We start from the raw sequence: 24,539 nt of genomic DNA on the forward strand, positions 1-24,539 counted from the left end.
GTCAAGAGAAGAGGAACAAATTTTGCTGTTCTCTTTTTCAGAACTTCATTTCTAACCTTGATTAAGATTCTCATCGGGTATCCCCTTTCTCTGAACATCCCTATTAATTTATACATTTCTTGACTGAAAATAACTTCATCACTAATTAATCCAGAGATCCTGACCATTTGCCCCTTAATCACACTTCGCCTCTGGTGTGGAGGGTGACAACTGGTGTAATGAAGCAGGGCATTTGAATAAGTTTCTTTCCTATGTATAGTGGACTCTGTTTTTGAACTTTCCTTTTTCTTGTACAAACAAATGTCCAAAAAATCCATTGTCTCTACATCTGTTTTCCACGTGATTCTCAGAAATGCAGTGGTGTTGCTCAAATATTCAACAAACCTGACCATTTCTTCCTCTGTACCTTTCCAAAGCAATAGTATATCATCAAGGTACCTAAACCTCGCCATCACTTTTCCCATAAATGTAGATGGAAAAACATACCTTTCCTCCCATTCTGACAGAACAAGATGTGCATATACGGGGGCACACCTAGATCCCATTGCCACCCCAGTGGTCTGATGAAATATTTCCCTTCAAAATACAGGTAATTATTTTTCAGAACCACTTCCATCAGCTCCATCAACAAGTTTCTTTTCACATTGTTTATGCCTTCAGTATTCATTAAAGCATCACCAAATAACTCAATTCCTTCACTATGCAGAATGACTGAAAACAAATTAATGACATTGACTGTAACAAACATGAAAGCCTCTTTTATCACAAGTCTCTCAGAACCTCAAAACAATGCCAGGAGTCCCTAAGAATCTGTTTTTTGTACCTTATAGCTTTCTTACAGTGCAAATCTATGTATGCTGCTATAGGCTCTGTCTTTGAATTCCTTGCTGCTACTATAGGACAGAAAGAGGGTTGTTTAAATCCATCATAACACTGAAATCAAATTTTTGACATTTTTCGAACTTACCTGAAAATCCGGTGACATTCAACACATGTTTTGCAGGGGGGCAAGCCACCCTACACCCCATCACACCCCCTGCTACTTATATATTACAACTCAAGATTGTACTACAGTGAGGAAAAGGGCAGAGTTCCCGATCCCCACCATAGTGCAATCGCCAATCAATATGTCAAACTCACAACAGTGACTGCACACCAGCATTCGCTATTGCAGGTTCAACATTTTCAAATTACAGTTATGAGACTTTGACAAACTGCTTTTCGACAATCAAAGTTGGCATAATGACATTTGAAATTTTGATAGTAAATCAGTATGGACATGTGTGTCAGCCAAGGAGAATTGTAGCATTTCATTTATATTAACTTATAATAAGGACAGGGACCACCATTTGTAAGCTTGTAAATAAAAACTGGAATTTGTTAGCTACGGACAGAACTGTCCTTGAAAAACTTAGAAACAGACCTACATTTATTATTAGGAAAAATCAGTCATTTAAGGACATTTTTTAAAATAATGATACATGGAGCAAATCTAGTCATAGTCTGACTAGTAGGAATGTGGGTAATTTTAAGTGTGGAATGTGTAGTCAGTGCCCTTATATACTCACTACAGGAGATAAGTTTAAACTAGCTAATTCCAACATTATTATAAGAAATCACTACAACTCTCAGTCTAAGAATGTAGTTTACTTCGCAAAATGTTTAAAATGCCTCGCATTTTATATTGATAAAACCTCCAGAAGGTTTAAAGAGAGAATCTATGAACATTTAACAGATATCAAGAAGTGTAAACAAACAAATGCTTTATATAAACATGTTTGTGCTTTTAAGGATCATACTTTTGGGTTCTTAGTAATCTAACAAGTTCTTTCTGATCTATGGGGAGAATGGTTGATAAGCATGTAGAGGCATGCGAGCTTAAATGACAGCTTTACATTAATGCTACTATAGCCCCTGGATTAAATGAAGCCAGTAGTATAAATTGTATTTTGAAGATGAAATATTTTATAGCTTTTTAATGCACTATTTGGGATGAAGCCCATTGTATTTTAAGTGCTCAATTGGTTTCAATTATCATGCTATTTGAATTTTAATTGTTTAATTTAATTTGTAGGTATTTCATTGGTGGAGTGTTGTCAGGTAATTTTATGCATTGTTGTTATATAAAAGTGTTGCTTTTTGGAAGAAGTCCCTATACAATTTATAGGATGAAAGGGCTTAACTCTGTTAATAAAGAGTGATTCCATTTTTTTATCCTTTTGCTTGTTGTTCTTCTGCATTTTACCTTCAAATCTTCTCTAGACCATATTCTGAAGCAAAGGTCAGACAACTCATTTACACTAGAGCACTGAGCTTTCTGTCCCTCATTAACTATAGCATCTTTTCCACTTCCTGGGTTAACCTCCTTAAAGAGACCATTCACAACTCTATTATCTGATCCTTTCTAAGCTAGCACATTTAATAAGGCAAGTCATCACTGCACTACAATATGTATCTCTTAAAAAAGAGGTTCTCAGTTGAAGCGCATTTTATTGCTAAGTCATTTCTCCACTATTCTTCTCAATCTATACTTCTTTGCTGAACACATTCAGTAATATGTGGTTTACAGTTCTGTTCGGTCTTCTGTATCCTTTGTTTTTGCCCATATTTATTACTTTCCTGCTGCCAAATCCTCCTTATTTCTTCTGTTTCACATCCCAAATGATAATCTGTACTCTCTGTCACCTTCCTATCATTTGCATCAGCTCTTCAGTCTTCTGCTTTCTTGATTAGTTTTGTCTCAGGTTTCACAATACATGCAGGAATATGTGCTCTCCAGCACTTGTTTATATGCATAATACTTGTTAATCAGTACACTTTAGCCATATCGTAAAACATAGACAATAATCTTACTGCCTGTAGTGAACATGCTAAAGAGAGTAAAGATTTTTGCCATTTATATTCTGAAACAGTGTGATAAATGCAGCTGTCTTACCTGACAGTTGGTGGCAGCATGGACTCGGGCTCGCTTTTTGCTTCAGTGTTTTGGTCACGGCATATCTGATAGCCGACTTGTTCTGCAATAGAATAGTTATACCTTTCTATATCCTTATTTAAGCAAAGTACATTCAGTGCTTTGGCAATTATTACAGGGTAATCAGTTTAAAATGTTTACAATGTCATTTCAGACCTAAGAGTAAAGCAAACGACTGTAGTTGTACTTTTTTATATCATTTATATGGTGTTGCTGTTTCTTAAAAATAAGTTTTACATGGCGGCCAATAAGAAGTATTTCTTCTTACAAGACAGAGTTTAGTAGATAAAACAGAGTGCTGCTGGCATAACAAAAACAGAATGTTTCATCTTTATGACCCCTGAAGTAAGTCTACATAACTATAACTTTTTTATTATACAGGAACAAGTACCCTTCATACAGTCAAGGTTTACAATGTAATATGACCAAACTAACTGAGAAGACATACACTATGATCAACACAGTACTCAGTGAGACGATGTCTGCCTCACGACTCCAAGATTCAGTTCTAACTTCCTGTCACTGTCTATCTGGAGTTTCCAACTCTTCTCATGGGTTTACTCTAGTTTGCTGCTGTTTTCTTTTTCAAAAACTTTCTGTGTGATTTGCAACATGAAAATATCCTGTTTTATTTGCTGTATTTGACTTTGTCCTTTGGACTGGGTCATGGCAAAAAAGGGTCCGTGGACCAGTCCACTTATCCACATAACAAATGATAAAATTAAATGAACAATATGAGACTATGATGTATCACAATAGTCAAATGACAATGACAAAATCCCTAATTTTAATTTTCGTCCTTTTAGAAATATGCTGAAAGACTAGTGAAGTTAAAGAGGGGGTGATGATGAGACTTTCTGTGTTACTACAGTCAAAATTCAAAATAAATAAAATCAAAATAATCAAAATAAATAAAATCAAATAATCAAAGTATTACATGAAGTAGCATGTTGCATTATCATAGTATGTAAAAGATCAGGAGTCAGGTTTGCTAAGTAAATGCACATGTGTATAAAAAACATACTGATGCATTTTTAGACGTATTTGTTCATTCATTCATTCATTGACTAGGTAGGTATGCTAACCTATAAAAGGGTCATTTAGAGACATGACATGGGAAATTATGAATAACATAATTTAACCATGGCTATAACAATGAACAGCAATGCCATAATTATACAACAAAGCAAACACATTAAAAACATTTTTGCCCCTTTTGTGCACTCTCCAGTTGACTATCAATACCACCAAATTTGGAGATGGGACCACACCAGTCACAGACACAGTGGTTCAGGGCAGACCAGTGGGCATCATCGTATATGGTGTCCTGTGTTGTACAGAATTCCTTGAATGCCCTAACTTGGTGGAGCTACTGGTAGTACTCTCATCTTTGTGCATAATGTCAGATATAACACCCCCAGGCAAATTCTAATGGTAATCCACCATTTGATTACCACACTGTCCTCATCACTAGGCATGTCAGAGTTCATTCAGAATCCCTTTTCTTCTTGAATGGTTACACCTACTTAGAGTCCTAAACAATAAATAGTACAGATATACCTCCCAAAGCATGCTTTTCCTCATAAAAGACTACTTAAATCCTTCAGTGCCATTTAAACCATGCATTCTATACTTTAAATATTGTATGCTAGTATTATAGTAGAACTTGCTTCCGATCTGCATTGTATGCTCTTTATCCTAGTTGCATAGTAGCAGTACTACAGTATTGTATCAGACTATGGCTGTGAAGCAATATCTGAGTCATGGGATGAGGCTCGCAATTTCTTTCCCATTTTACATCTCCATCCTCGCCTATGTTCACAAACACTGGGTAGCGAAGAAAAAGATGAGATACAAGAAGCAGTAATGAGATTTCTTGGCTGCATTCCTGGATTCATTTTCTGTGACAGAGCAAAGAAGTCAGTAATCAATGATGGCCTTGGAGTACAGTCACTAATCCTATGCATTAAAAGGATTCAGCTGAAGTGGTTTCAGCATCTTGCCAGAATGTTCTCTGGCTGCATTCTATGGAATGTGTACGAAGTACAGTCCTTTGGGAGGAGACTTAAAGAGATACCCAAGGTAGGTAGGTGGGATTATATCTCTCAGTCTGATTTTGTAATGCCCTTGGATCTAATCTGCAGAATGTTGTTGGAGATAGGCAGGCAATGAATAAAGGGTAGTAAGAGCAATTTACAAAGCTCTAATTCAGGACAGATGTCTAGACAAGTGGAGACAACTCCAAACATTGCAGGAATTCTCATAAAGACAGTTAGAGGAAAGATGGTGGGATATTTGTAGAGCAACAAAAACAGCAACACTTTAGATTTAAAATGTTCATTTGGAAATGCGTACACAAGTATTTTTATCTTTATTTATTGGCATTTGTTTACTGGCAAAGTCCACTGGGCCAGACTAGCCCATTTTCACTGGAGGCCCAGGGAGAAAAGCTCCAAATGTAGCAAAAAAAAAAAAAAATACACAGAATTCCAAAAGGTTTATAAAATACATAGAATGATATATGTCTGAATAAACAAAGTAATAAAAGGAAGGTTAGATATAATAGTAAATAAAACTAAAAAATGGTACTCAGCATAAGGCAGTGATTTCTAAGTTAAACAGTTATATACGGACAAAAGTATGAAGTTAGAGGCATTATTTAGATCAGGCAAGAGAAGAATGTGACTGTAAGTGAAAGAGAAAGGGATAGAGGTATGAGTTAATAGTGGCAAGGGGTAGGGAGGGAAGAAGGGAAATTGGTAAAGAGAAACAGAGAAAAAGGAGGGTAAGAGGGGAAAAGTAAAGGTTGAAGGACAATAAAAGATAAGAGGGAATACTTTAAAAGATAATCGAAAGAAGTTGTACAGATAATACTAGGGCTAGAAAAGGAGATGGATACCACCTACTTAAGTCTGGATGAAGGATATAAGAGGGGTGACCACATTAAAGCTCTGGCAATGCTAATACTAATTCTAGAAAAAAAAAGGAATAAACTAGAAAATGGAAATTGACACAGGAACTACCAACTGATTATGTGATGAAAACGATGCAAGAAATAGAACAGGTAGAAAGGTTAATATCAAAATATATATGATTAAGCAAACTGCATAAAGGGAATGTGATTATTGGGATAATGTCAAAAGGAAATACTAGAATAGAAAGGGAAAGACATTGGGAAGTGAATTTACAGAGGAAAGCAAAATAAAATAAGAAGGAAGGAGAGTAACTGAGTCTCTTATTAAGACAAGGGGGTGGGGGTTATGCGTGATGGTAATAAGATGTAATTAAAGTTTTGCTCTGGGTTGTGTCCTGTGTTAAAGCAAGGAAATGATGATCATATACAAAAGTTGACAAAAAGGAAAGAGGTCCAACTGCCAGAAAAAACAAAAGAAGTATAAATGTATGAACCAAAGTGGAAAATGTAAAGAAATGATAAATAAAACAGCTAAAAAACCAAAGCATGCGTTATTATAAAACTTACTATTTTGTTATAATATTTAATATTTTACATTGCTATGGAAGAAAAAACAGTGAAAATGAATCAGTAACTTCAAGAATTTTAACTTACCGTAATGTATATGTTAAAAATGGGTATTAACCTTGATGTAAGTGGTGTCCTAGTAGCAGTTTATATTCCTTCAGAAACATGTTATGGAAACAGCAGGTTTTAAAATGTTCAGGGAACTGAAAACTTCCAAAACAACAAATCGTTGCTGTCCATCACCTTTCAGTGGTGATGAAACATCCAGTAAACAAGAGCTGGTATTTTAAACTGCAGTATTCATTTAAAACAGTTGAGCTGCAGGAGATTATTACTACGCCTTCATCTTAGACCGTGGAAAGCACTGATCTCTCCTTTGTAAAACAGTCCTATTACCACACATTAATGAGAAGTCAACTCTGCAACAGATCATACAATCATCTCACTGCTGAGTAAATACTCTGAGCGTGCAATGTACACAGACAGAGCACACAGCCTAATATATGCTGCTGGGACTGTCACGTAGGCAGGTCCAATATGGAATGCAGCTGGAATCTGCATCCATTCTATGTGTCATGTTATGTTAATTGGCTGGTGCTTAGCAAGGGAAATATCTGGGAAATGAGTCCAATATCTAAAGCCTGCCAATATATGAAATTCATGGGGGACAGGTCTGCTGGAGCTCATACAGCTTGAAGGACTAAAAGTAAAAACAAATGCATCATCTGAAAAGGTTAATAAGCATATTTGTATAATAACTGCAACCAGTTTTGTAGACTGCTGACATTTAAAGAAGTTTACTGAGTGTGTATACCACTGAGTAAATATATATCTAATAATCTACAGAATAAAGTGCTTAATAGAGTTAATAACAGGTAAAAAATGTTCAGCACATACATACACTACAGATAATGATTTATCTATTAACAGACTAGTCATCTAAAAATGTATAGGTCTGTAAGTTCATAAATTTAGTAAACAAGTTGAAGAGCTATCGGCCCTCAATGAGCTTGATGCCTTGGATAAATGTTAGAACTGTACATGTCCATGTTGTTATCCATTTCCTTCTTGAAGGTACGGATTCATGGTCTGTGTCTAACTGATAAATGGAGCTTATTCCACAGACTTGGCAGTCTTTGAGATACAAAATTATGGTACAACTAATATAAATTTTATCATTCACCAGGGTGTTACTCTAAGCAAAGAGATTAAAAAAAAAAGGAATCTTTTAACGGCTTGCATACCATGCATAGGTTTCCTCTAAGAAGGTGACAAGCAAAGCAGTCTTTGGCTGTAAGACAATTTTTAAAGACCTTTGATTCCTTTTGTGAATAATCTTTGTATCTTATAGATCAGATGACAGTACTCTGCAATTGACATAAAGGGAAAAGTGACCTTCTTAGCATGGTTCTTGACTCCATGGAAAACCAGGTGGGCAACTCCATATGTTTTTTTGGATAGTAGTGGCTATATAGGAATAAAAAGGAGGTGATTACCTAAAAGGTTTTAAGATCTTGTACTATTAGATCATCTGTAAGATTTTGCCTAGTATATAAATCTGGCAAGAGGCAAGGGTGGAGGGCACCAAATTACAGAATGTTACTTTATTTGACATTGAAGTCAAGTTTTTTTCTGTTGGACTATTACTGTGTAATGTTAGGTGTATTTGAATAGAAATGGAGTCAGGCTAAGAACAATACTCAAAGAACAATACTTGCAAGTTTGTAGTCAGATGAATATTTTGTGACCCAGGCAATGAAGTCACTTCTGATGTCTGAGATAAAATACCAAAAGGAGGTGGCCCCAGCAAGCAGCTTTCTGAGATGTCACTGGTACAGGGGATGGAGATGAAAAGGACTTCCAATTCTTACCTATTGTGAATGACCACATAAATAATTGCAGTCCCAAGTTATTATGGCTTTACTTACATTCATATCCTGAGTTTTACATAAGATTCCATCATGGAATATAGTGTAGAACAATTTATTCAGACTGAGTTAAACTACATGGATGGCAGACAAATCCTTATCCAGAGTGGTGGTCACTCTCGAAAAAACTGATGAGGGTAAGCATACAAGAGCTACCTTTGACAAAAGTGTACTAGGTTAATCTTGTAGCAGTTTTTTTTTGTGTGTGTGTCTGTCTGCATAATTGCTGTGATGATTTTCTCTATCACCTTTCAAAATATACTAGACAGGCTCATCAGTCCGGTCTGTACTTATCAGGGTCTGTGGAAGCTCTGCCTCCTTGTGGGCTGACACTACTAGATAGCAAGGACAAAGTCAGATTAAATGCTCAAATAAAAATGTGCATAACGCACATACCTCTCAACTGTCCAGATTTTCGCGGAATGTCCAGATTTTTACCTCATATTTCTGGTCTGTTTCGCCAAAAATTTCTGTTTTCTGGCAAAACACTGAGGACTGAAGTCTGATAATAATGACAGAAATTTGAGTTTTAGACTTCATATACTTTATAAAATTCATGCTAATGTGAAACCTGTTATTTTATCAACTTTCTAAGTTTGTAACAGCAATATTTAAAAATTGTCCCTATTTTGGGCCTTTGTCCCCCCTCATTATTTTATGGCTTTGTCCAGATTTATTGCTCTAAGGGGTTGACAGGTATGTATGATAAGGCAATATACTAGGCTATTTTGATTGCACAAATTAGTCTCTTCTATTTACATGAAACTGGTATTTCTGGTTTTAATGAGGGCAGACATGACCATTTTGGATGCAATTTCAGGCAGGATAGCATTGTACAGAGGAAAAATGGATGGTGTCCCTTATGTGGCATGAAATTTAATACAAATATGTTTACTAGCACATTATATATACCTGCTGGCTGTGTTTTGGTGATACCATTTTATACTAGCACACAGCATTTTGGTTCCTTCCGCTTCACTTTTTAGATGTGCTTGTAGAAAGTCGTACTATTATCACATGTCCTGATAACAAGGTTACCTTGAATGAAGTTTTGCTTATGTCTATTGTTACAGTGATTTATTTTTGAATGAAATTAACCACAGCCTTGTTGTGCTAGGCTTGTTAGTTTTGAAACCTTTATATGCTCTTTTTTCTTTGGTTTAAGACTTTGACTTTGCAATTACACCATTTAGGTGTGCTGCAGTATTTTCCACTATTTTTATACCTGAGAGGGATACATTTGTCAAGCATGATTTGAGATAAATGACAGAGGACGTCAGGATCATTAGACAGTGTTTGGATCTCAAGATTTTTATAGGTTCATAGGAGGTTACTAGGCTGTTGGCCCTAAGGCCTATACAGGCTTAAACATGTTATACCATTGTTCCCTTATTGACCAAGTTGTACGGTCTATACTTGCAGCACAAGTCCATGATCAGCACTAACTGCCTTTATCCAAGATGGACATAGGTGACACCTTGGGGTAAATTTACAGTCCCACATCCAATTGTCTCAGTTACTCTTAAATAGGGTCATTGAGGAGCTTTGTTTTTCGTGAACTGGGAGTTTGTTCCAGGGGAGTGGCAATCTCTGGGAGAAATACCTGTCCCTCCAGCATGTCTTGTTAATGTTGTAGGCTAGGTTAAGATCCCTAGAGCAAGTGCATCTTGTCCCATTTAACTTGCAGATATGCAGCATTTCCATTAGGGCAGGATCTGAGACTGCTCTGTAGGCCAGGCACGTCACCTCTCAGCCGCCTATAAGATACAGAGTACAGTAACAGGGCCTTCAGTCTGTCCATGTAGGTCATGTGTTGAAGGCCCTGAACTTTCTTGGTGAGAAACCTCTGAGGTCTCTCCAGCTGCTGCAGGTGTATGGTGAAGTACATTTAGAAGGGAGTACTGTACTCTATTAGTGGTCTGATAAGGGATGAGTACAGGGGAGTTATAACATCCTTAACTCTGGATGCAATACCATTATTTATGAGCTATGCAACACAGAAGGCCTTCCTTACAATTGTGGACGCATGAGGATAAACAAATCTCTCACCACAGGGTTTGAGCTAAGGGGGTAGTGTAAATGTTGTAATTTGCAGGAACTTACCCTTTTCCAAAAGGGATGATAACGCAATTTTTTGTATTTAGTTTAAGTCTGTGGCTTTGGCACCAATCATTTGTTTGTGTAAGCCCTTTTTGTTGTATGTCAACATTGTTGGGGGACTCGATGATTGCACCCAGTTTGCAGTCGTCAGTGAACTTGGCAAGCCACAGACCATCTATTTTCACCGGGACTTCTGAGAAATAGATTACAAAGAGTAGAGGGCCCTGCACAGATCCTTGTGGTACACCACTGGTAACTGGCCTACTGGTAGAGGTGGACTCTCCAACTTTGACTGTATGCATACTGTCAATGAGCCAGTTGGCTACCCATCTAGTGACATATGTGTTAATTCCAAGCTGGGTAAGTTTCTCAATGATGCCTGAGTGGGGACTGTGTCAAAAGCTTTGGCGCAGTCAAGATAGGCTATATGTACTGTTTTGCCTTCAATCAGGGCTTTGCTGACATTCTCAAAGATGTCCACCAGGTTTAATAAGCACGCTGTATACTTAAAGCCAAATTGGGTTGGATCAAGAGTTTGAAGGTCACCTATGTCTTTGTTGATAAGGTCCATAATAATTCTCTCCATGGCCTTGCAGATAATGCTGGTTAGGTTTATGGGTCTATAGTTCCCAGGGTCAGTTGATGGACCCCCTTTGTGCAATGGAATAACTGTTGCTGTTTTCTACTCTGCTGGGACAAGGCAAGTACTTTGACTGTGGTTGAAGAGAGTGCTAAGTGGTTCCACTAAGTCCTGTTTTAGACCATTTAGTAGGTAGCCTGGGATGTTATCTGGTCCCATAGAGGCTGTGTTTTTGGCTAAGTTGGCCAAGGAGAGTGTGGTCATGACCTCCTCTTTGGAGATACTACGTAGAGGACTGGTGACAGGTATGCTTTGGGGTATGTCTGGTGAGACAGGGGGGTGAAGTTTGCACCAAATCTGTCTGCTAGCAGGTTGGCAATATCCTCAAGTTCAGTATGAGTGGTATCACCCACTACTAGTTTGGCACAAAGCTGGACCTTCTCTTTTAGATTTCTGACGTACCTAAAGAATGTCTTGTGATTATCCTTAGCTAGGGATGCTAGTTTAGCTTCATAATTGGCTTTAGAGGACTTTACAAGATATCTAATTCACTTGTTAAAGCTGTGGAGGGTGTCCTTCCTCTGCTGAGTCAGTTCTCTCTTGTTCTTAGATATTAGTTTCTTCCTCTTGTTGTATAACCTATTTATACTTGATGTCCACCAGGTTTGCTTGTTTTTTTTGTGAGGATCTTGTTTTTATATGTTCAGGTACAGGTGATTCTATACATTTGTATAGGTGTTTATATAGGGCATTTGTGTACACCTCTGTATTGGAGTCAGTGTTGATAGTGGTAACAGGGGGTTTAAAAATATTTATGCCATCGCTTAGGAGGCCATAGTTTGCATTGAAGAAAGTTGTCATCCTTTTTGCTCTTGGGGGGTCAGGTATGAATGTTACTTTGAACGAGACTGATTTATAATCAGACTTAACCAGGGAGGGCAACACACAGGCGGTAGTGCAGAGACCCCCCCATGGTGGTGAATACTAATTCTAGGGCATTCAAGACCCTTGTGGGGGTGTAGACTGTCTGTTCCAGAGCATTTGCATTAACAAATCCCAGGAACCTTAGGGCGAGCATATTTGTGCTCATATATGACTCCCAGTCAATGGAAAGATAGTTGAAATCACCCATGACCAAGGTGTTTGGCTGTAGAGTGACTGACTCAAATAAGTCCAGGTAGGTAGAGTGTTTCTCATGGTTCATGGTAGGGGACCTATAGCTAATAATGATATGGAACAGAGTTTTTCTACAGTTAGTTGGACTTGGAGTAGCTCTAGGGAGTTGCACTGTTTGACTAATTATTGAGGTGTATTTGTTTTTAATGAAGATGGTATACATTCACCTTTGGTTCTTTCTCACTCATTTTGAGGTCTGAATGTGTGGAAGGCATTGTAACCTTGCATGGCTGGGTTGCTTTCTGTGACCTTGAACCTTGTCTGTGTGACTGCACAGACATCAACATCTTCCAAGGTAAGGAGTGCTTCCAGTGAGTGCAGTTTCCGATTTATATTCCTAGCATTAAGCAGCATAACCTTGAGTTTGTCTGTAGTGGATGTTTTTACGTCGGGAATTCCGTTGTTATAACATTGCCTACAAATGTACTATGGGGGAAGCAAGTACCTTTGTCAGTTACTGAAAGCCAAACCGAAAGCCAAGACGTGACAGGTGGAACCTAACCTCCCTGAACTCAAACACATGCAGTGTCACCAAGTAGGCATACATATACAAATGCAGCCCATGTGAACAGGTAAAGACATCTGCTCTTGTTGTCCACTGATGCATACATAAATCTGATCTTGATTATCCTAGTCCCCACTGGGGTCTCTATTGTAGCTCTATGCCCCTTGAAACCCCATCTGGCTACTCATTCTGCTTTTTTCCCCAAACCCCCAGACCAGACCTTTAGCATTCAACTTAGTAGTTCAACCAACTGATGCAAAGAATCAAACCCAAAACCATACAGCTAAGGCATGGCAGCATTCTGCACTCCATTGGCTAACTATAATACAGTCAGTATGTCCCTATCTAGCAGATGCATGCAGAATTTTATGTTGGAATGTGATCTCCTAACATTGCTAATAGGAGCTTTTTCTCTCTCTTTCTTTGTACTCATTAATTAAACTTGGCTGCAGCAATGCTCCATACCACGAAAGACACAATGAACTTTGATAACAATCAGTCCATAGCTGTGAGGCCTCCAAAGTTAAGTACATTCTGTCATCAGAAAACAGGAAAAACTGTTGATTTTTGTTTTTCTGCCCAAAGGATCTCACCAAATGGCTTCTCTACCTGCACCCAGTCAGATCCATCAGTCCACGGGTGGGAGACAGACTTCCTTGGGTTAAATGAGAAGCCTGTGGCCTATTTATTCTTGGCTGGTACTCCATCAGACAATTCAGTCCCAAGTGTTGTATAGCAGCCTATCCATTCTTGGAGGAGACCCCCCCTACACACACACACATAGGATCTTTAGAGCTCTACTGCATGCTGCCTGCTGCAGGGAGCATTCTTAAAACATATTGACTTGTCTATCTTGCCTGTATAAGCACCACAGTAGTATATGCTCATAGGCTCATGTCCACAGGTACATCACTCAGTGCTCTCAGTTGGTTCACCCAAATGGTCCCAGGATGACTGAGCCGGCAACAGCCACTCACTCCCATCCTTTCCTGGCTGCTCCATCAGAGAAAGAAGTTCCTTTTAAACTCTGGTTTCCTGGGCTATAATCTATGCTACTGGAGCTAGCTGATATGAATTTTTTTTTTTTTTTACCTTCTCTATTAACAACCATCAACCTTCTTCCTAACAGACATGAGCTCATTAGTTCCTTATCAGTGGGGATTCCCCAAATCTGCTAGGCTGACAGCCATCCTGAAGGACTTCAATTAAGTGGATAACAGGTTATTTTGTCCTCTTAACTACAATTTGACTACGAGGGCATTGTTTGTGTAGAGATTCAAAGCCCCACCCAGGGGGCAGGATAAGTGCTTACTGCAGGAAATCATAATGCCCTTGCTCTGTGAGTTACCACTAGGTGGTGATTTAAGACCTCTCAACTGTCCCTATTTTGTAGGTACACCTCTGATGTTTCTCAAAATTTTATTCCATTCCTCCAAAAATTGGAAATCATTTTTAGAATTTCTAAGATAATAGTGCCAACATTTAAAGTGTGTCCCTAATTTGGGACAATTTCCTTAGTTATTTTTTACTTTGTTCCAAATTCTGTTGGTAAAAGTTGAGGGCTACCTACTAAACAACCTCCCCTCCTCCAAGGGATGTTGGCTTTATACATCTTGCTATGCTCCCCTATGGGCCTGCCCAAACTTTCCTGCTAGTGCCACTAATCTAATCCAGATGGCATAGTCAGGGCTTTATCCTTCTATATCATTGGCAGTGGTCATAACAGCAGATATGAAATTACCAGAGAAAGAGCAGAAATCTTAAAAAGCACTAACTTATTAGGTGAAAATGTTTCAACATAGTGGAGTATCACTGGAAATCATAGGACACACTAGAGTGTTGCCATTAGTAGAATTACAGCAAAATTCACCCAAGGAGGTGCTTTGTGGTTGAAATGGTATCAGCTCACCAACACCTTACATTCTACAACCTCACCCCATCCTGTGTAGAAGTGCTTAATAACTGGTGTCTAGAGTGTATTTATGTATTTATTTATACTTTTTAGTCTGGGTTAGTTCCAGCAGGCCAATGGCCTATCTTAAGGGGAGACCTGAGGTGGTATTCATACTGACTAGAGGACATTTTGACAGGGAACCAGGGAGCTTCCCTTACTCTTTTCAATAAGTGCTCTTGGATCGTTTATATCCACCTGCGCTACCACAAACTCAGGTACATGGGGCCTCAGTTTAATATCTCACCTGAAGGATGGCACATTCAGGAGTGGAACAGCCCCCACCCCCCCATGCTGCAATGCAGTATCGGTACAGGAAAAGTAATTCAATGACCTGGTGTGAAAATAAAACCCACAACCTTCTGATTTTCCATTTTCCATTCTCAAAGGCAAGTGTGATACCTGCTGAGCTACTGGAAAAATTGTTTATTTGGGTAAAACAGTAGTACACACACTGCACCCATCATGCAGAATATAAAGTAGACATATCGACCCACATATGCTGAGGCACCTAACTGCAACCTTCCTAAACCACAAAGACCTCCTAGATGAAGTATACATAACAAATACCCTCAGCAGTCCCAAATGCACTCTTGCAAAACAACACCCACATCAACACATAGAGCTATATCTCATGGAGCCTCTACCTGTAAGCCCATAAGGCAAGCCACCACACAATCCATCATTCTAGTCATTGGACACTCCATCGTGAGGCACACTTGATGTCCCTGTCACCAGGCTGAGTAAGGAGAAAGTCACGGTCAGTTGCTTATCAGGGGCTAGGATCCACCACATTACGCAGGCACTCAGGTCACTCGACCAGAGGTACCAATATGACTCAGTCATAGTCCAATTAGCTTAGTTTCTGGTGTCATTCTAAGGAGGTGAAATATTTGTCAGCATGGAAGGACACCTATATGACACCAAACATATATGCACAAAGATTCCTGGATTTTGTAAACACAAACTCCCTGGATCAGATAGTCAGTACACCAACCAGGGGTGCAACCATACTGGATTTGGTCATCACTAATATGAGAGAGTGATGCACACATTCTACTGTAATGCCTTCCCTGGTAAGGTCAGATCAGAAATGGTCTCCTTTGAAGTAAAAATAAAACCTGGACCCCCAGCTAAACCTGGAATATTCAGGAACTATTCTAAGGCTAACCTCCTGCTATTAAGTGAGAACCTGACAAAATTTCAAGCCCCCAGAAACCCTGAGAACACTGCTGCCTATGCAGAACTGTTCACAGAAACCCTGTAAAAGCATGTTAATAGCTGCATAGAGGCAGCTGTACCCACCAGGAAGAAGTACAGAACTAACTCAAAAAACAAGTCATCCTGGTGGACTCACAAAATCAATAGGCTGTATAACAGGAGGAAAAAAATCATGGCAACAATTAGGAGGTGCAGCACTCATCAGGATAAAAATACTCTCATCAAACTAAACAAACTGCTCAGAGGACAAATAAAGTCTACCAAAGTCAAATTTGAGGTAAGTTTGGCCTCCCAGGCCAAGGATAACCACAAAACATTCTTAAGCTATGTCCTCAACCTCCAAGGCAATACACAATTGTGTGCATAGCTCATTGCAAATGGAGCCACCTATACTTAGCCAGAAGATACAGCAAACCTCCTGGCTGATAAATTCAGCTCCAACTTTACCCCTCTCTCCCCCTCAACCCTCCCACAGGAAATATCATCAAATATAACTCCCCCTACTGTCACTAGGGAACAGGTCCTTAATGCTCTCTCGAAGACCAAGAACACTGCATCAATGGGTCCAGCCAATATCCCGATGCCTTCTAAATAGCATGAAACATGACATGCCAGGGCCTCTGGAATTACTATTTAACTGTCGCCTCCAAACAGGTTTTGTGCCTCCTGAATGAAGAAAAGCAGCAGTCATCCCTCTGCACAAAGTTGGGCCATCTACAGACCCTGATAACTACAGACCCATAAGTCTTACTAGTCTTATATGTAAAGCCATGGAAAGAATTATCATGGAGATGATCAATAGAGGTATAGTAAACCTCCAGACACTGGACCCACCCAGTTTGGTTTTGTCAAGGGCAGATCATGCCTACTCAACCTAAGGGACTGCTTTGAGAAGGTCACCAAAGCAATGGATGAGGGAAAAATTGCTCACACTGCCTACCTTGACCTGGCTAAGGCATTTGACACAATACCCCACTTGGGCATTGGTGACAAACTCAAATGTTAGGTATAAACCTGTATGTCACCCGATGGATAGACAACTGGCTCACAGACAGGACCCAGGAAGTTAGACATGGGGAGTACACCTCTACAAAGAGGCCACTCACAAGTGGAGTCCCTCAGGGATCAATCCTTGTACCGCTCCTTTTTGGCATTTACTTCTCAGAAGTCAAGGTCAACGTCAGTGGTCTCTGACTGACTAAATTTGCAGATGATTGCAAATTAGGAGCTGTCATTGAATCTCACACTGACACAAATGTTCTCCAGGAGGGACTGACATATACAAACAACTGGTGTCAGAGCCATGGACTAAAACTAAATGCCAAGAAATGCATAATAGTATCCTTTGGGAAGTCATCCATCTCTGGTAACTATCCTACTGACAACACACCCCTTAGAATTGACCTAGTAGTCAGGGACTTAGGGACACGCATAAGTAGTAATCTAATCTTTGACCATCGTGTGTCTACAGTATTGTGGAAATAATTCTATACTGCACAACTTATAAACAAAGGTATGACATCTAAGTCCAAGGAAAGCATTGTTCCACTGTATTCAACATTCATCAGACCTATCACTGAATACAAAGCCCACTTTGGTATGTACCTAACCAGGAATGTCCAACAATTTGAACGTCCACAGAGTTTCCTCACTAAAAGAATACAGGGTATAAGTAAAATGTCCTTTTCAGACTGCCTCAAGGCCCTATCCTTGTATTCTGTCTCTTACAGGCTTTAGAGGGAAGATCTATACCTGGCATACAGGGCATTGTCAGACCCCACTCTGATGGACCTCCTGCATATCCACAAATCAAATAACACCAGAATTACATGCTCTAAAGACGTAAACCTTGCCTGTGATATAAATAGGTCTTGCTGGAGAGATAGGTATATATCCCAGAGACTACTGTGCCTATGGAAACAGGTTCCCCATCCATGTGAAGCAGAGTTCCTCCCTAACCCACTTCAAGTGCAACTTGGACAATTAGATGGGAAACTGGAAATTCATCCCTGGTTTGGCACCCATGTCTCTAATGGACACAGGTAACCTGTAAATAGTTCCTCTCCCAACCCCCTGTTTACACTTATCAAGGGTATCAGAACTTGCTAGAGATTTGGGATGCATGGCTAAGCTTAAAAAGGCTCTTGTGGTCATCAACCTAGTAAAAACCTATGAACCTATAAACTTGGTGAGAAGCTTAACATGTTGCCATGGGTGCAAGATCTATATATGTCTATAGACTGGGTTTAAGTAACAAGGGACATGCAAGTCACAGTACATCCACACTGGGGCTTCAGTCTATTCATTTCAAACCGTGGCTCAGTAATATACAGCACTCCAATGTGGAATAGTCAGTGTTACTATAGGAGTTCTAATGAGTGTCCTAGAGGTCTCTTTCAAAATGTACAACAGAGTCACATGATGTGGGAATAGTGTAAAGTAGAGTCCTCCTGATGTTGCAGTCGGGGGTGGGGGGTGGGGGGGCTGTGGTTAACTGCTCCTTGCATTGTTCAAAACGTCCTGAGAAACCTGGTCTAGTATAAATCTCGTCTGTATAAAGAAAAATTAAATTGTAATATTACCTGCAGACTCATAGAATATTGGTCACACTGTAATACATTTAATAACAGGTAAATATCTATATTTGTTCTGGTTCTCAAATAAATAAACTACATAGTTAAATGCAAACTTAGTTGAGATACAGATCAGAGGTATATTTAGAATACTGAAATATGAAATATTTGATGACATCACGATTCCTTATTGCTTGTAACTCAATATGTGATTAAGTTAAATGAGATTAATGTGTTAGCTTTTTAAGCTTCCAAAACATATTTTGGTTTAATATTCCAACATAAACTAAGATAAAATTCAGACTATTTTGTGCATGTATAAAATCCCTGAAAATAGTCACAGTTACTTCTCTGTGTTCATAATAAAGACAACACAGACCTAAAGGACCATTCCACGTATTCCAGACGGAGTTTAAAAAAAATCCAAATGCAGCTTACATATTGTTTCTAATGGCAATGTAAAGGAACTGTACATTATTCACAACCTAAGGATATAAACAGTTCATACTCAAGGTCTTGGTTTGCAAAGACATTTTTTATTTTATTCATTCCTAATTAAAGGAGTTCTAAAATGACATCCCACATTGTCATTTTTACAATTAATATATATTGTGCTGTCTGTTGTCTAGAGTTGCATACAGAATTTGTATTATCTTCATTTGTAAAGCAAGGACAAATTTTCTTCTGACTAATCTGTTGGAAATAAAGCATTTCATCTTCAACCTTGGTTCGTATAATTAAGACAGGCTTTTCCATTTTTTGAAAGTATTATCAACAGCTGTAGATGGCAAACACATCTCCTGACTGCTTTTTTTCCGCTGGCTGCCACAATTAAAATAGAAATAACCTTGGATCATTCTATTCTTAATTCTAATATTCACTTTCAAGTCAAAAATATTGATTACATAATTGTTGACTAATGATTATTAAACAAAAACTACAGTCTGTAAGTATGTATGTATGTATATAAATGTAGATGCAATTACTAGCACCTTTTAAGATTTTCCTCATAGTAAGATTCTATAACACAGAAGTGACTACACATATTTTCTTTTCAATGATTTGATTTACTATTAATCTAAGTTGGCAGAAAAATAAATAATGTTTCGTTTTACTCTGTGTTAGCTACTACAGCATTCAGAAGCAAAGTAAATTTTGTATTATTTCCAGAAAAATTAATTTTCTAGTATTTTCTTAACTTTCACCTTTTCACAGTACACGCATTTCCATGTGTTTTAACTTTTGCTTAAAAGGTTGCAAGTTATTTAGAATTACAGTAATTTAAACTCAGTTATTTAGCAATGTATATGTTAATATATTCTGATGTATAAAGATTTTATTGTATTTTGTGCATATGCAATAAAAAGAGATATGTATGCCAATTCTTTATAGTGTAACATTAGTTAGTTTGCCAACATAATATTTCAAAATAAAATTCACAGTAATAATATACCACAGACATAATACTTTGAATATTAATTCTATTATATTTAATTTATTCTTTATTACATATTAATAAAAAATGCCAGACAATATTGTTATTTACAACCAAACGTGGTATGGCCATTAAAGGAAAAAACAGAAACGATATGCAAAGCCCAGGGATTCATTAAGATCCCCAGCATGGGCCATACAGACTGCTGTAAAAAGGCTCTGTTACCACAATTCAGTATTTTGTGATTCATAGACACATTAGCCTCAATGAAGTAAGACCTTATTACTGACTAATTTGAAGTGTATGAATCATAATTAACTACCACAAAGTACAGATCAGCACTTCCCAGAACATTTCAGTATAGTAGCAGCATCACATAAGCAGAGTACAGATCAGCACTTCCCAGAATAGTTCAGTATAGTAGCAGCATCACGTAAGCAAAGTACAGATCAGCACTTCCCAGAATAGTTCAGTATAGTAGCAGCATCGCGTAAGCAAAGTACAGATCAGCACTTCCCAGAACAGTTCAGTATAGTAGCAGCATCGCGTAAGCAAAGTACAGATCAGCACTTCCCAGAACAGTTCAGTATAGTAGCAGCATCGCGTAAGCAAAGTACAGATCAGCACTTCCCAGAATAGTTCAGTATAGTAGCAGCATCGCGTAAGCAAAGTACAGATCAGCACTTCCCAGAACATTTCAGTATAGTAGCAGCATCGCGTAAGCAAAGTACAGATCAGCACTTGTCAGAACAGTTCAGTATAGTAGCAGCATCGCGTAAGCAGAGTACAGATCAGCACTTCCCAGAATAGTTCGGTATAGTAGCAGCATAGCGTAAGCAAAGTACAGATCAGCACTTCCCAGAATAGTTCAGTATAGTAGCAGCATCACATAAGCAGAGTACAGATCAGCACTTCCCAGAACAGTTCAGTATAGTAGCAGCATCGCGTAAGCAAAGTACAGATCAGCACTTCTCAGAACAGTTCAGTATAGTAGCAGCATTGTGTAAGCAAAGAACAGATCAGCACTTCCCAGAATACTTCACTACAGTAGCAGCATCGCGTAAGCAGAGGCACTCTTCCCCCCTCAGTCATGCTTCCATACACTCAAACACATAACAAAACACATACATGAACAACACCCCCCCATACCCTGTACCTGTCCCTGGTGTCAGAAGGTCCACAATGTTTACTTCACTCTGAATTAATGCTTACAGTCAGTATGTACTGCCAGAAATTCTGGTTTCATACTTCAGAGCCTTCATTAAAGTATGTTAGGGCAAAAGCCATTTACAAGGTAAAGAGTTATGCCCAACATTTCTCTCATCCTCCCATACTTCATGACATTTTGCAGACACTACCTAATGCTTGAGATCCTTAACATATAGAAATAAAACACCTGTTGTATTAATTTATAAGCTAGTAAAGTGAGGTAATACAGATGAGTCTAGTGTTAAGGATGCATGGTTCAAGTCTTTTCCCTTCTATTTTTTTTAATTACATTTATAATATTAATCCCTGGTATCTAGTGTTCCCCCACCCCTGCTCCCCAATCTCTGTACTGTTAAAGTGCCAGTAAGGCACTACAAATAAGAGTTATCCCTAGAGTGTACTGGTCTCCTGACCCAATGTTTCAGACCTTGCTTGTAAGTCTAGGAGTATGTGGATGTGTGACACACACACACACACACACACACACACACACACACACACACACACACACACACACACACACACACACACACACACCTATAGTAACTTCTCACTACTCTTCTACTGCTACCTCCCCTGCAGACAGACAGACACACACACACACACACACACACACACACACACACACACACACACACACACACACACACACACACACACACACACACACACACACAAACAGACACACACACACACACACACACACACACACACACACACACACACACACACACACACACACACACGCACAGATACACAAACCTATAGTAACTTCTCACTACTCTTCTACTACTACCTCCCCTGCAGACACACACACACACACACACACACACACACACACACACACACACACACACACACACACACACACACATACCTATATTAACTTCTCACTACTTCTACTGCTACCTCCTGCAGACACACACACACACACACACACACACAGACACACACACACACACACACACACATCTATCGATACACACACACACACACACACACACACACACACACACACACACACACACACACACACACACACACACACACACACACACACACACACACACACACACACACACTCACACCTATAGTAACTTCTCACTGCTCTTTTACTGCTACCTTCCCTGCAGAGACACACACACACACACACACACACACACACACACACACACACACGCACACACACACACACACAGACCCACACACACACACACACACACACACACACACACACACACACACACACACACACACACACACACACACACACACACACACACCTATAGTAACTTCTCACTGCTCTTCTACTGCTACCTCCCCTGCAGACACACACTAACACATATGCTCACACATGCAGCTTTCACACAGCTTTCACCTTGTTGGCTAGGCTTATGTAGGCCCTTGGGCTGATAGCCTAGTACCTACCTATGAACCTATAGGTTCATAGGTAGGTACTAGGCTATTGGCCCTAGGGCCTATATAAGCCTAACCAAATGGTACCCTGGCTTTTGCCACCCAAGAAAATTATTTTCCTGTGCCCCTGTCAAGCAGAGCCACAGAGGTGATCTCCGGGATGAATTTCCTATCTCCCATCCAATCATCAAGATTTTTCTTGAAGAGTGCTAATGAGGAGCTTTGTTTGATATAGATAGGTCGTTTGTTCCAGAGTATGGGAAGTCTCTGAGATAGGAATCTATCCCTCCAGCCTGTTCTGTTTATTGTGGTGACAAGGTTTAGGTCCCTAGAGCATGAAACTCGGATGGATTGGGATTTCTTTACGTGGAGCATGTTCAACAGCTCTGAGTTTGACATAGCTTTGTATGTTAGGCAGAGATCGCCTCTGAGTAGGCGATATGCAACAGAGTAAAGCTGGAGTTTTTTGAGACGGGTACATATATATATATATATATATATATATATATATATATATATATATATATATATAAAAGACAAACACATACACACACATACCTCCTAGCCCTACCTTTCCATTAAACTCTCCAGCACTTATTTCTGCCACAATGGATGAGCATGTCCTTTAGGCCATGTTCACTGCCTTGACAAAGAAGCAGTGGCCATGTTTGCCTACAATGCTCAGAAGCATTTATGGGGAATAGAACACATGGCTAATTGGCATACGATTCTCCCCAACACTGCCTCATTTGCACGTAGTGCTCTATATTTTCTTGTAAAAGCTCCATGGTATGGTTGTCTCTGAATACAAAAAAGGTTACCTTGATGTGCCCACACTGTGTACACCTTGAGGTAACCTTTATGAATTCAGCCATATATTTGCTGAGCCTGGATATTTCCAGATTAAGTATAAAATTGTTATGAGGGGAGGAGAAAGGAGGAGCAAATGTATTATATCTGTGTCTTGTTATCTAGCTAGTTGTGGGTTTTTTCTCTCAAGCTGTCAATAAACATAAAGGCATATGGTACATGTTTGTTTATTTATTTATTTGTATGGTAATGAGTTATTACAATTATAAAGATACAGGAACCTTATTTTTTACTGAAAAGAAGAATGGAGCGCTGTCTGTATCACATGGGATGCTATTAAATTACAGACTGAAGTATGCTGTGATATCACAGTAATGTTTAGAGTCTTGTACATAGAATAAATTACCAAACTTTCTATACTGTAAGTATAAAAATTGTTGTCAGTAATTATAATTAGTCTTTTTAATCATTTTGAAAATATGTAATTAAGGCATTTCTGTTTTAGCTACATAATATAAAGGCTACTTGATCCTTTTGGCTTGTGATACAGTAAGACTGAGACCTCCATGACCTGTAGTGTGAATTTCTTACAGTGAATTATAATGCAGACTCCTGATAACCCTGTCATGAATTTTGCTGGGCTAGAAGCATAAATAAAAACAGACACAGATATAAGGGAAGTTATGATCAGGCAGGATTGCCACTGTTCTTGTCTTCCTTTTCACTTACAACTTTTTATCTTTCATTTTAATCCCTGCTCTTTTTAACCCTTTGATATATGTAGCAGACAAGTTATGGCTAGGGCCACTGCTGTTGATGTGTTCTAATTACTAGGGAGCAGTGGGGTGGGGGTCTCTACAACATGCCTTTGGAGTATTTATTTAAATGTATATATTATTCTTCAATGGACAACCCACTAATAACTATGTTGTTGGGGTTCTCTTGCTGAGCTTCCCACTAAGTGAATGCACTCAATTATCAGGTTCAATTTAGGCAACTGCTATTACAGATTATGGAAAACAATTTAGTAAATAAATATATACCAGACAGTTTTTCCTTCTCTGTAATAATACGATCTCGGAGACGGTATCTATAATTAGCTGGTGTTGTCTCCAACATGGGTTTTGTAAAGGCTTGACCATTCACAAATGTTGACTTTAAGCATTAAGGAGAATGCTGG

The 24,539-nt window shown here is 38.9% G+C and overlaps 1 protein-coding gene across 1 annotated transcript in view; it reads right to left on the reverse strand.

Moving 5' to 3' along the window:
- ADAMTS13 (ADAM metallopeptidase with thrombospondin type 1 motif 13) overlaps positions 1 to 24,539 on the reverse strand; it is a 1,149,238-nt gene that overhangs the window by 449,948 nt on the left and 674,751 nt on the right. The window contains exon 20 of the mRNA XM_044058222.1: positions 2,936 to 3,017. Within this exon, the coding sequence (XP_043914157.1) occupies positions 2,936 to 3,017 (82 nt within the window). The remainder of the gene's footprint in view (positions 1 to 2,935; positions 3,018 to 24,539) is intronic.

This window comes from Protopterus annectens, chromosome 16.part0 (genome assembly GCF_019279795.1).
Source record: "Protopterus annectens isolate FY-2018-M chromosome 16.part0, PAN1.0, whole genome shotgun sequence".
Taxonomy (NCBI): Eukaryota; Metazoa; Chordata; order Ceratodontiformes; family Protopteridae; genus Protopterus; species Protopterus annectens.